A 14,402-nucleotide genomic window follows, 5' to 3' on the forward strand; every position below is an offset into this window, starting at 1 on the left:
AATAAGCTTCAATCTACTACTTGGGCAGAACAGAGCAAGAATAGTAGTCTACAGCCTTCTCATATTTCATGTGATTTTCCCTAGTAATAAACTTTGACTCAATATGCAGGCATCTAGCATAACCCTGTTTCTATAAGTAGCTTACAATTTCAGCAATGTTTTCTAGGTACCCCTTAAATTAATGCTCTCAGGCTAGGATCAAACAACATAAAGGTTAATTTTCTCCAAAATCTTAATAGATTATAGTTTTGCACAGATATGAAAGTAACAACTGATAGTCTTACTGGGAGTGTTCTTCACAAGTAAGAAGCTACAGTTAAGAACATGTCCTGACTCCCCCTAAGAAAAAAAAAAAACACCACGAAACATACAAACCATTTCTTTAGATTTTTCTGGTAACAAGTCTATTTGGCTGTAACTCATGTACCAGTCATAGCTTAAGCTAAAGGAAATGCCCATTAATTTTAATTCTTAATATAATTCCAGAAATATATTGTCTGTTTGCAGTCAGTTGTTTTTCAGAAACCAAAAGATTACATTTTATTTCTACTGCTACAATTATTTAAGCACTGTAATATTCTTATCGAACTTCCCCAAATTAAGATGGGGTCTAAAAGAAACACTGTATTTTGATCATTTCATAATATGCATTTTTATTAGCAAACCCTAATATTTTCTATAGATATTTAAATAGACCTATAGATGGGTCTATTTTCTAACAATCTTTTAATTATCTAAAACAATCATTTTGGTCCCTTGCCATTAAATGTGTATTGGAGAGTCGGCTATAATAATTAAATTTCACATCCATAATGACAACAAAAATATAGCAAATTATGCTTCACCTCTACTGTGTCAAAATAAGCAATCCAGGCACATAAAGGGCAGGCTCCAGACCAAGAGGCACCTCAGGGTGGGTACTATAAAAAGAAAAGTATCCATTTAAGAGGCATTCCACCACTGTCCACAGCTTGACCTTCATTTTATCTCCTTTGGTCTCATCTATTTTCTTTTTCCCTCTTTCGTGAACTTTGAAAACAAACTTACTACTTCTGATCTTACTCTTTCAATCAATATGTGGTTGTCATATAATAAAAAATATATTTGGTCTTGTCTGTGGTTCCTGGCACTGAGCTCCTAAAACCCTTAGAATTTCCCGCGTGATAGAAGTGTCCTGTGTAATTCATAATGAGCCCTTTCGGACCACACCTGAGTTTATGCTAATAAGGTGATTCATTGTGGGACTCCTAGAGAGCTTCAGGAGGGGCTTGTCTCAGAGGAATCAACGTGATTAGAGGGTTGGAACTTTCAGCTCCAGCCCCTGACCTCCAGCAAGGGACTGGAGATCGAGTTCAGCCACATGGCTAATTATTTCAATCATACCTTATGTAATGAAATCCCAAACAAAAATCCTTTACAACAGGATTTGGGGAGCTTCCAGGTTGGTGAACACACCAACATGCTGGGAGGGGTAGTACCATGCCTGGGAGGGCATGGAAGCTCTGCGCTGGCCCCAACTCCACACCTCGCCCTTTGTATCTTTCATTTGGCAGTTCCTGAGTCGTTTCCTTTTTAATAAAACTGTAATCATAAGTATAGTGCTTTCCTGAGTTTTGATCATACATGCAAACTCTTGAACCTGAGGGGGTTCTGGGAATTCTTGAATTTGTAGTCGACTGGGCAGAAGTGTGGGTACCCTGAGGACCCCATGTCCACCCCAGGTCTGAAGCGAAGGCAGTCTTCTGGGACTGAGGCCTTAACTTGTGGAGCCTGTGTCGACTCTGGATAGGGTCAGAATTAAAGGACTTTGACCTTAACTTGTGGGGTCTGAGCTAAATTAGGAAGTTAGTGTCAGAACCAAATTGAACTGCAGGACACCTAGTTGGTGTCACGGAAACTGTTGATGGAAAATAACAGGGTGGTGAACTCTTCTTACACACAAAGGATAAAAGAAGGTAAAAGTTGCTTTCTTTTAATTTCAGTCAAAATTTATAATTCCATATTCATACATTCAACAAATATTTCCAGAACACCTACTACAGAGCAAGACAAAGGGATCTGGAGTGTAAGGGTGGTGGCAATATTAAATAGGTGGTCAGGGTAGGCTACACTGAGAAACTGACAGATCTCAGTGAAGGCTGGAAGATGGTGAGGAAGAGTATTATGTGGATATCTGACTGACAAACATTCAGGGTAGAGGGAAGGTCCATGAAAAAGCCCTAAGGCAGGAGATGCCTGATGGGTCTGAAGATGAGCAAGGGAGCCTGTGTGGGAAAGAACACTACAGTAAAGAGGTCCGATTGTTAACAAGTGGTCCAGATACCTAGGATCTTATATACTATTGTGAGTACTGTGGCTTTTACACTGAATGATTTCACCAATGTAGGGTTCTAAGCAGAAAATCTGACTTACTAAAAAATCACTCTGGCTGCTGGGTTCACATTAGACTGTGGGCAGGCAAGTGTAGAAACACAGACACCAGTCCGGAAACTGTTAATATGATATAGGCAAGAGATGATGACGGCCAGACCAATGTGGTAGCAGTAAAGGTAGTAAATTTTTTCAAACATACAGAGAAGGAGAATATTTTGGTGAACAACCATAAGCCAATCACAGAGATTTAACATTCTGCCATATTTGCTCCATACTATTTGGGTTTTTTGGACGTTTTACTCCTAAAAACCCCACTATACATCCCTAATAAGTAAGGCACTTTCCTGTATAACCATAGTTCTGATACTACACCTAATACAGAAATACTCCCAAAATACCATCTAATACTCACTCTATATTCAAATTTCCTCCATTTTTCTCTTTTAGTTGGTTTCTCTAGTTGGTTTGTTCAAACAAGATCCAAGAAGAATCATGCAGTGCATTTGTTTTTGTTTTTGAAATTGTGGTAAGAATACCACATGATATATACCCTCTCAACAATTTTTAATTTTTAAGTGCACAACACAGTATTATTAACTATAGGCAAATGTTGTACAGCAGATCTCTAGAACTTATTCATCTTGTAACTGAAACTTTATACCTGTTGAACAGCAACTCCCCATTTCCCCCAACTCCCAGCCCCCGGCAACCACCATTCTATTCTCTGTTTCCATGCGTTTGATTATTTTAGATACTTCATATAAGTGGAATCACACAATATTTCTCCTTCTATGACTGGCCTATTTCACTCAGCACAAACGTCTTTCATTGTTGGATATGGCAGGATTTCCAAGAACCATGCAATGCATTTGGTTAGTGTCTGTCTGTCTCTATCTCTTTGGGCTCTTTAGTCTAGAACAGTCCACCCTCTTCCTTTCTTCTCTTAAGAAGAAGTCTCCTTGACTTAAGGAGACTAGGTCAAGCAACCTGTAAAATATCTCACTTTCTGGATTTGCCTAATTGTTTCCTCATGACTTACTTTAACTTGTTCCTTTAGTCTCTGCATTTTTCTGTACACTGGAAGTTAGATCTAAAGGCCAGACCTAGATATATTTTTAAAGTATAGCCATCAGGATTTCCTGACAGTGTGGATGTGGGATGGGTAGAAAAAGAAAGATAGGTTTTACAGTCTGAGCAACTGGAACGCAAGAAATGCCAACAACTGAAATGAGAAGACTTTTGACTGAGTCGGTTTTGGGTAGAAGACAGGAAGTTTAGTTTAGATATGACAACTTTGAGATGTCTTATAGACCCAACTGGAGATGTTAAGTAGACAATCAGACAAGTTTGGAGGTCAGAGGAAAGATTCATGTCAGATATAAATTTGGGAATCATTAGGATATGGATGATATTTAAACTCATAAGACTAGATGAAATCATCAAGGGAGTGAAAGCAAAGAGAAAAGAGAAGAGGAACAAAGCCTGAGTCCTTAAGCACTCCAGCGTTGCCAGGAAGTAGGACAGAAGAGAAAAAACCAGCAAAGGAAATGTAGATCATCCAGTGTAAAAGGAGAAGAACCCAGAGGGTAACAGTATCCTGGAAGCCAAATTCTAAAAAAGTGTTACAGGGAGGTAAGCAGATGAGCCTCTGTCCTTCGAATGCTGCTCCACGTCCAGATAAGGACTGACCATGGGCCATTAGAATCAGAAATGTGTAGATAATTGGTGGTCCTAACAAGGGCAGTTTTAATATAATGGTGGGAAAAATGCTGACTGAATTGGATTTAAGAGAGCAGGAGGAGAAGAATCCAAGACAGTTGGGTACAAACTATTCTTTGAAGGAGTTTTGCTGCAAAGGGGAGGAGAAATGAAATACTGACTGACAGAAGTGAGATCACGATAAGTATTTTTGAAAAGAAAAGAAATAATAGTTTGCTTGCATGCTGATGGATACGATCCAGTAGGGAAGGGAAAACTGACCATGTAGGAAAGAGGGGAGAATTGGTAAAGTGATGATCCTGAGTAGGTGACAGGCAATGGGATCCAATTTACAAAGTGCAGGTACTTTAAGATAGGACCTCCCCCCCAATCCCATAGCTCGTATGTAGTAATAGGCAGCAAGGCAAAGTCAAACTGATGCAGGAGGCTGATAAATGTAGTCATGGGATTTTACGGAAACTCTCTTTTATTTGTTTCAACTTTCTCAGAAGGAGGATATATGCCACCTTGTGGTGAGCAGATGAATAAGAGAGGATAGGTGGTACTGGAGGTCTGAAGAGAGAAAGGTGTGAGACAGTCATCTAGAAGAGGAGGGGAGTGAAAGGACTGGGGAAGTACATCATGGCTGTAGGATTCCATAAGGTAACAGGTGTGGTTTCGTGGTGAGAAATTTCAGTAAGATCCATCAGCATGCTTGTGTTTTTTTCCAGCTAGGTTCAGCTGCATAGGTGAGAAGCAGAACTGGCAGGACATTAGATTTAGCCAGAGTTGTGGTTTTGCCAAACAAATACAAAGAAATGAGAGAGGGGCAAAGGAGCTAAAAATGAGGAGTGATTAAGATTGACCATGGAATTTCAGCTGAATAAGAGCAAAGTAAGAGAGGTGAAGGTGAAGGACAGCACTGAGATCCCACTGGCACTAGAGAATTGAAGAATTATTGGAGACTTGGTACCAGAGGGAGTGAGATGCAAAGACAGGAAGTACTGACCCGACAGTGGTAAAGAAAAAATTGAGATTATGGAGGGAGTAACACATTATTGGTAATTATAAGGTATAGCTATGACCATGGGAATGAGTGGCTGAAATTGGGTAGAAGACAACATCAATGGAGAAGAGTTCAAGAAATTGACAGGCAAGGATATGAAGGATCATCCAGGCACGTAGTCAAATCACCAAGAATTTAGACAAGAGTAGTATTGGAAAGAGCGATAGTGTGCCAGGATCCAAAATTGTTGAGAAATGACAAGAAATGACAGCAACAACGAGGGGTGGTGGATGATGTCATAAGATTCAAAGGGTTTTAGGGAAGATGAAGGAGAATGGTCTGGAAGCAGCATTGAGGAGCTCCACCTCTGGGCTAGGTGGTAGACGAAGCCTGTGGGGAAAAAACAGCCACTGCTTGAGAAGCCTGCAGAAGCAGTCTTGTTAGGAGAGAACCAGATATCTTTCAGAGCTCAAGTTAGATCAGGGCAAAGCCTTCACTGTTCTTTGGCACAGGTACTGTAGGTTTACCAAGAATCACAGGTTTTACAGCATAACCAGTCAATTCAAATTCTTGCTGTCTTACACAAAACACACTGTGCTCTCCAAAGTGGGAGCTGCTTTGTAAAAATTTTGATGAAGTCTAATGCTAATTTTCTTCAAACCAAGAAGTTGAAAATAGGAAATAAAATTGTACAAATTTGAGTTTAGATAATATTAACAGTCACAGTTCCCTAAAGACTTAAGCCAAAAAAGGTTTTCATTTTGTATTTGTTGACATAAACATGTAAAAGGATAGATTATATCTTAGCGTTTTTGATGACTGATATATTAGTAAAAAAATATTTAAATGAACAAGAATCTAACCATTCATGAATGATGTCTGTCCAGTCATTAGGAAATTCAACAGAATCAAAAGTCCTGAAAATATGAGAAAGAAATCTTTTCAATAAATAGTGCAAAAAAAAAAAAACCTATCCTTATATCTTATGTAAAAAGTAACTCAAAATGCATCATAGACCTAAATATAAGCACTAAAACTATAAAACCTCTAGAGGAAAACACAGGAGAAAATCTTAGTGACCTTGGCTCAGTAAAGATTTCTTAATACAACAAAAACAAAACATGAACTAAAAAAGAAAAAAATTAATAAATTAGACTTTATCAAAATTAAAAACTTTTGCTCTGCAAAAACACTACTAAGAAAATGAAAACGAAGCCACAGACCAGGAGAAAATATTTTAAAACATACACATGACAAAGGACTTGTATTTACAATATATAAAGAACTCTGAATTTAATAAGACAATTCAATTAAAAAACAGGCAAAAGATAATAGCAAACAATTCACCAAAGACTATATATAGGTGGTAAATACACGAAAAGATGCTCAACATCATTAGTCATTATAGAAATACAAATTAAAACCAAATGATATGCCACTAGAATGGCTAAAATTAAAAAGACTGAACTTAGCAAGTGTTGGTGAGACTATAGTGCAATTGGAACGCTCATACATTGCTTGTGGAAATATAAATGGTACATCCACTTTGGAAACAGTTTGGCAGTTTCTTAAATATTAAACATACACCTGTCATATGTTCCAGCCATCCTACTCCTAGGTGGAATTTTACCCAAGGGAGATGAAAGCATATGTCCATACAAAGATCTGTATACTGATATTCATAGCAGCTTTATTTATCATAGCCTAAAACTAAAATAACCCAGATGTTCATCAGCAGATGAATGGATCAACAGATCCTGGTATATCCATACAATGGAATATGTATGAACTATGAATACAGGCAACATGAATGAATCTTAAAATAATTATGCTGCAGGAAAGAAGCCACACCTTCTCCCTCAAAAAGAAAACATATTGTGTGAGTCCGATTATATAAATTTCTAGAAAACGCAAATTAATCTATAGTGGCAGAAAGCAAATCAGTGGTTGCCTGGGGATGGGAAAGGGGTGGCAGAAAGGAGGGACTGAGGAAACTTTTTGAAGTGATTGATATGTTCATTACCTTGACAGTGGTGATAGTTTCACAGGCATCAACATAGGTAAAAATTTATCAAATTCTACACTTTAAAAATGTGCAATATATTGTATGTCAATTTCATCTCAATAAAGCTGTAAAAAAAAAAAAGGAGGGGAGGCAGTGCTAAAAAAAAGTCAAGCCACGAAAAGACATGGAGGAAACTTAGATGCAATACTGTACTGTTAAGTGAAAGCAGCCAATCTGTAAAGGCAACATACTATTGGATTCCAACTATACGACATTCTGGAAAAGGCAAAACTATGGAGACAGTAAAAAGATCAGTGATTGCTGAGGGTCAGGGGAAGGGAGGGACAACCAGGTAGAGCAAAGGGGATTTTCAGAGCAGTGAAACTATTCTGTATGATACTATAATGATCGATACATGTCATTATGTATTTGTCAACCCACAGAATACACAACACAGAGTGCACTATCATGTAAATTAGGGACTCTGGGTGATAATAATGTGTCAACGTAGGTTCATCAACCGTAACAAATGTACCTGTTGGGTGTGGGATATCAATAGTGGGAGAGGCTCTGTGTGTGATGGGAACTTGCCAAACTTTTCACTCAATTTTTAAAAACTTTTTTTATTGTAGTAAAATATACATAACAAAATTTATCATTTACGCCATTTTTAAGTGTACAGTTCAGTGGCATTAAGTATATTCACATTGCTGTGCAAACATCACCACTATCTACCTCCGGAACTTTTTCATCATCCCATACTGAAACTCTTTTCCACTCAACTTTGCTGTGAAACTAAAAAATGCTGTAAAAGACAAAGTGTATCAATTGAAAAAAAAGAGGAGGACATGAACCTACATGGACAAAAAGAAAGAGAGAAGATAACAGCAACAACATTTTGGAAGCTGGAACACAGATGAACAGAAAATAACTTAAAAGACTAGAGACAGAAAAATAATCATACTAACAATAAGCATACTTAGATCCATTCATAATTGATAAAATTTCTACTAAAACTACCAAAAGATACAGTTTTTCACTTATCAGCTAGGACAAAATGAAAAGATCTGGTATTTCGAGTAGAGCTCTCTTCTCGGTACCCACACTCTATATTGGCTTACCTCATGCCTCTCTGGTCCCTCTGCTGGTCAATGTTCTAATCAACAATTAAAGTTCTTCAAGACTCAGGCTACACATTTTTTCTTCTTATCCTACACTCCTCCCTAGGTGATTTAGTCCACACTTATGGATTCAATTAAGAGATACTCAAATTGATATCTCCAGTCTGGACTCCTCTTCTGAACTCTAGCCTGTACAGTCAACTGCTAACTTGGTATTTTCTCTTGATGTCTCAATACCACTCAAATTCAGTGTCCCCCAAACTAAATTCATGATACATCCAGCAGTCCTCCATAGCAGATTCCCTTTCAGCATTCCCACATCAGTGGTTTGCACCCTCTTCTGTGTATCTGCTTAAGTTAGAAACTTAAAAGTCAATTTTGATACCTCCCTTTACTCGCTACCCTCATATCAATCATCAAAATTTGATTTTCTGTACCATTTTGAGCCCGTCCACTTGTTTTCATCTCCTTTACCCCCTCCTTGTCCAAGCCACCATCATCTCCCTTTCAAGTTACTACAAATTTCTTTTCAATTGATCATCCTTCATCATTTTGGCCTCTTCAAATTCATTTTACAACTGCAGCCAGAATATTTTCAAAATATAAATCTGACCGTGTTAACCCCTCAGTTGCTTCTCACAGCCCTTGGAACAAAGACACAAAGCCCTACATGGTCTGGCTCCATCTACCTTTCCATCCTCATTTTGTACCATGCTCCCCCTCTCTGCTTTAGCCACTCGAACCCTTTCTTTCTGTAGTAGTGTTCACCATATTCCATCGATCTACAAGGCCTCTGCATACGCTCTTCCCTCTGCTAAGAAATCTGCTACCGTTCATCTCGCAGATTTAATTTACCTTTACTTACTCAGGTAGAATGTTCATGACTTGCTTTACTGAGTTAAATGTGCCTCTTACAAACTGTCACACACTGTGTACTTCTCCTCTGTAGCAGTTGTTATAGAAGGAATTTTTTTTTCCTGGTTATTTAAAATCTGTTTTTCCCAGGTTATAAACTCTCTGAAGGCAATTACTCTGTGGGCTGTGGCCACAACCCTTTTATCACAAGCGCTGGACATAAAAGTAGCCATTCAATAAATATCAAACTGACGAAAGAGGAACTGAACTTCCGAAGCTGTACATATTATACAATTATTTAAAATAGATAATATGCAACAATATGAATGAATCTCACAGACATTATGTTGAGTGAAAGAAGTCAAACATAAAAGAGTACATACTGTATGCTTCCATGTATAAGACATTCAAGAACAGGAAAAACTAATTAATGGTGTAGAAGTCAGAATCATGGCTATTTGGGGGCAAGGGGTATTGATTAGGGAGGGGCATCAGGGGAATCACCTAGGGGCTAGAAATGTTATATATCTCAATCTGGGTGGTGGTTACATGGATGTGTGTATACACACACATATGCATACAACATATGCATACAACATACACACACACTCATCACTTTTAGTATGCTTTTCTGTATATGTTGTACCTCATCAAACGGCAAAAAGGAAGGCACTTGGGAGGGAGGAGAAGGTAAAAATCTGTACTGATGAGAAATATGCCCACAAGGCTTTGGTAAATTAAAATAACCACTTTGTAGAACATAATGTATGTTATGATCTGAATCTGGCAAAACGATATACAAATACAGTCTTTCTTCTGGTCTAGCAAGTGACAGAAATCCTACTCAAACTAACTTAAGCAAAAAATTCACTTACTGACAGATACCACAAAAGCTCACTTAGCTAGGCCACATGCCCACAAATAATTTTTATTAAGAACGTCAGTGAAACTCTCTAGACCACTCAAAGGCTAAAAATTATTAGGGCACCACTCAGAGATGACCGTGAAAATCACAGGATCACCCTTCTCAGAGTGCTAGAATCCGGGCTGGTCAGGTTGCAAATGAGCCTTCTCAAGCGCCATCAGTCTGTGTGCCTACATATCAGGAGAGATGTGTCATGTAAGCTACAGAAGAAAGCAACAGCAAGCTATAGTTTGCAAGCATGAGTCCCCAGTTCTAAGGTACACAGATTCTCTGAAATGCAGGCAATTGAGGTGCTTCTCAGACGGGCAACTCTATACAGCTCGCTGCAAGGTGAGCAACACAAGAATTCACTTAACGATGATTCTCAAGAAAACTGCAGGAAATCCCAGCTAGTCATACACAAATCTTTTAACATCATCAGGCTGACAAATGCTCAGGGCTTCAAAAGACAAAGGTATCCCCCACATCATGTCAAACCTAATGACCTCTTAAAGTCACAGGTAATCCTTTATTTGAACAATTTCTAGGTCAAAAGCTGAAGATGGCCATACAATATCAATTTTACAACTATTATGTTTTCAAAGTACTTGGAAAGGATCAGGTATGTTTTATATATCCCAAACAAATATTTCATTCCTTTAGTCATTCAGTAAATATGAGCACCCATGATGCAGACTGAACCATAAGAAACTGCTGTTATTTGACCATTTTGACCTACAAAGCAGGGCATTTTCATATGGTTGAACCAACCAGGCATTGCCCTTGGTGCTAATACACGACAGTGAACAAAACAAATTCCCTGCCTTCATGTGGAGCTTACATTGTGTGTGTGTGTGTGTGTGTTTGAGGACAGGTGGGAAGGAGAAGCAGCAGATAACAAATAAACAAGCAAATATACGGTATATCAGATGGTGTTACATACTTTAGAGAAGAACACAAAAGGTTAAAAGGAATACAGAGTATCCCTTTTATGGGATGCTGCTTATTTTCTATGGGTGGCCTGAGAAGGCCTCACTGAGACAACGTTTGAGTAAAATCCTAAAGAAAGAGGGAGTAAACCTCTTAAATTCTTCTACAATGGCAAAATATGATCATTAACATGAGAATTTCTACCAAGCTTATACTGAAAAACACAAGAACAAATAATTCTGCTAAAAACATTGGAGTATTATAATAATTACAATTACAATTAACCTTGCAGTCAGTCAATCTGTAGCTAAACAAGTACATGCCATCAAAATTATCACTGATGCTTACAGTTCTTATTCTATAGGCAACACATGTTTCAAGTAAGCACTTTATTTTTTTGTCCATATTTTCAATCTAATAAATATCCATGTACAAGTACATACAAAACAATAAAGCAATCTATTCTTACATCTTTTGAAGAACCTGGGCCATCACAACCCCATTCGTTAAATCTTCCACGGTCTGGCATGGTGCATCCACATTAAATGTCTGGATCTGAAAAAAAAAAGGGGGGAAGAAAGAAGATTCCACGGTTAACTATACAGAAGATTTCTTAGGCTTGTTTTTATGATTACCTCATCTTGGGAGCTGGAACAAATTTTAAAAAGCAAAATAGCTGGAAATTTTTTCCCTTATGGGAAATTTCCTACAGGTTATTATTGTAATTTTTTCCCTTTGGTAAAAGAGAAACTGTGGTGGACACTGGGTAATTTTCCAGCATCCATTCTCCTCACAGATGATCAATCTAAGAAAGTCATGGTACTTTCATCATCCCTCCACCAGTGACAGATCCAGGGATGCACAGAGCAAAGACAATTTGGACCAAAGAGATACAAGGGGATGCTTACTTGAGCTTCTGGGAGAAAAAAGCCAATCTCCTCTTGATGTGAATAAGTGTGCTGTCTCAACTGCCACTAGCAGTGATCTTATGGCTATTAAGGGAATTCGTCTTAGGATGAGACCAATGCAGTTGATGACAAAAAGGAGGGATACAAAGAACTAGGTCATGGAGGCCAAAATTGAGGCACAGAATTAAAAAATCTTAAAGCCTCCTATTATGTGAGATAAATTTCTTGTTTAAGCCTGGCCAGGTTGAGAATTCTTTTACTCAGAGCCAAAATACCTTTATACAGATGTAGAAGTCACAGTTATTACAGTTAGGTTAGATATTCAATTCATTTTTATTTTAAATGTATTCTGAATTAGAACTAACTTTGTATTGGTCAACATGATGTGGCCAAGAAACAGTAGAAATTATTTCTATGAGTAGATAATACAGCTGAGCCAACACTGATTATACCCAGTAGTGTAACCAGGACTTAGAAGGAAATAAATCACTGAGAATAGACAGATGTAGGTCACGCTCCTACACAGTTTAAAGGTTAGTAAAATGAAAGAGTATTATAGTTAGTGTAAACAGCAAGCACAAAGATTAGAAGTGAGAGTGGGGTGCAATCTAGGAAGGAAAAGCAGCTTGGTATGGATTGGGTGGGGGAGTGGAAACTGGAGGAAGAGATATAACAAGGAAAAGAGTAAAACAGTGAAAGACAGGGTTAAAGAGGAAGGATTATTGTGCATAACCTCATAAGCCATGTCAGGACTTTATCCTAAGAGCAATGCGGAGGAAGCACAGAGTTCCACGCAGGAGAGTGAGGCCATGAGATTTGCGTTGTACAAAGATCATATTGGCTGCAGGACGAAGAAAGGATTGGAGGAAAAGAGGCAGGGAGACCTATTTTAGTAAGTTTATATATGAACACAAATGAGGTCACATTAGGTAGTGACAATGGAAATATTGGAAATAACACTCAGGTAACCATTTGTATTCATACACATTTTTATTCATTGGGTTATATTCCTAGAAGTAAAACTGCTGGGTCAAAGTGTATGCACATTTTAAGGTTTTTGATAAATATTGCCAAAGTGCCCTTAATAAATGCTATAGCAATTTACTCTCTTACTAACAGTGGGTGAGCGTCCACTTCTCTGTACCATATCATCTATCATCTTAAAAAAAAAAGAACTGGGGCCGGCCCGGTGGCGCAAGCGGTTAAGTGCGCGCGCTCTGCTGCGGCGGCCCGGGGTTCGCTGGTTCGGATCCTGGGCGCGCACCGACGCACTGCTTGGTAAGCCATGCTGTGGCGGCGTCCCATATAAAGTGGAGGAAGATAGGCACAGATGTTAGCCCAGGGCCGTCTTCCTCAGCAAAAAAAGAGGAGAATTGGCGGATGTTAGCTCAGGGCTGATCTCCTCACAAAAAAAAAAAAAAAAAAAAAAAGAACTATTAACAAGTGCAGTCAGTAGCTTCTTCATATTTTCTATAGAGGAGAGTCTCGTGGGTAGTGATGGCTATGGTGGTGAAAACTAAAGGAATTAATTATCTTAAAGATCGCATAGCAAGTGGTTTTTACTCAGATATTTATTTGGGAGAGGTGATGAAAAGAGGCCCCTTCCAAGCCAGGCCCTGACACTGACTTCATAACATGGTAGAGGTTCAGTTAATTAGGAAATGAATAAATGGAACAAATAAACATCTGCAGGAACTGATATTGAATTTTACTCAGTACTATCTCCAGTTGCCTCCTCAATGGCAATGTAATAACGAAGTAGTTTACAAAGAAATAAGTATCTGCTTTCATTTTACAGTTGCTAAATCAATCTCTTTCTTGTAGGTTTGTTTAGAATGAAAAAGTGGCAGCAGTGTGGGCCACATCTCATTTAGCTCTTTATCACTAACCTTAGCACAATGCCTGATACGGAATAAGCCCTCAGTGAATACGCTTTGAATGTAATGAACTAATTCTATCCCCAGCTTTGCTCCTAATTTGCCGTGTCACCTTGGATGTGCCACTTTACCTCTCTTAGTATTAGTTTTTCAATATAGAAATTGGGAAAAATACCTTATGGAGAGGTGTGTTGCTTAAAGAATGAATGAGAAAATGAACCCATATTAGGTATTTTGAAAAGTCTAAAGCAGTGGTTCCCAAACCTGGATGTACACCAGAAGCATTTGGGAAGTTGGAGGAGGCTAGGAATCTATTTCTAATCTATTTCTATTCTTATGCATCGGGACACTGATTTGGCATTTGGAACCCTGCTAATCCCAAGCACAACCAAATGTAAGGGATGAAAGATTAGAAAACCACCCCTGGCCAATTAGAAGAAGCAACTCAATACAGCAGGTAATTCAATAATGCAAGAAATTTAATCATAAGACTACCTATTTCTCTCTTGGTCTTAGGACTTAAAATTTTTTTTTTCACTTTGATTTTTAAAACGTGGCTTCCAAACAATTATATTCTCTGTATTGGCTCCTGAGATAAATAGTACCTCACGAGTGCTACAGGATGTCCACCTCTGCTTTGAGATAAAAGTAAAGCAGATGCCAAAGAAAATCTATCTCTGTGGAGTTTCCTTTTGGGATAACGAAAATGTTCTTGGAATTAGATA

The 14,402-nt window shown here is 38.3% G+C and overlaps 1 protein-coding gene across 3 annotated transcripts in view; it reads right to left on the reverse strand.

Moving 5' to 3' along the window:
* The window catches only part of LOC131402968 (protein Hook homolog 3), a 99,107-nt gene that overhangs the window by 79,709 nt on the left and 4,996 nt on the right, over window positions 1–14,402 (reverse strand). For all 3 annotated transcript variants that reach the window (XM_058537416.1, XM_058537414.1, XM_058537415.1), the window contains exon 2: window positions 11,362–11,447. In XM_058537416.1, the coding sequence (XP_058393399.1) occupies window positions 11,362–11,421 (60 nt within the window). In that variant the 5' untranslated portion in view covers window positions 11,422–11,447. The remainder of the gene's footprint in view (window positions 1–11,361; window positions 11,448–14,402) is intronic.

The sequence above is a fragment of the Diceros bicornis genome, unplaced genomic scaffold (assembly GCF_020826845.1).
Source record: "Diceros bicornis minor isolate mBicDic1 unplaced genomic scaffold, mDicBic1.mat.cur scaffold_408_ctg1, whole genome shotgun sequence".
In the NCBI taxonomy this organism is placed as follows: Eukaryota; Metazoa; Chordata; class Mammalia; order Perissodactyla; family Rhinocerotidae; genus Diceros; species Diceros bicornis.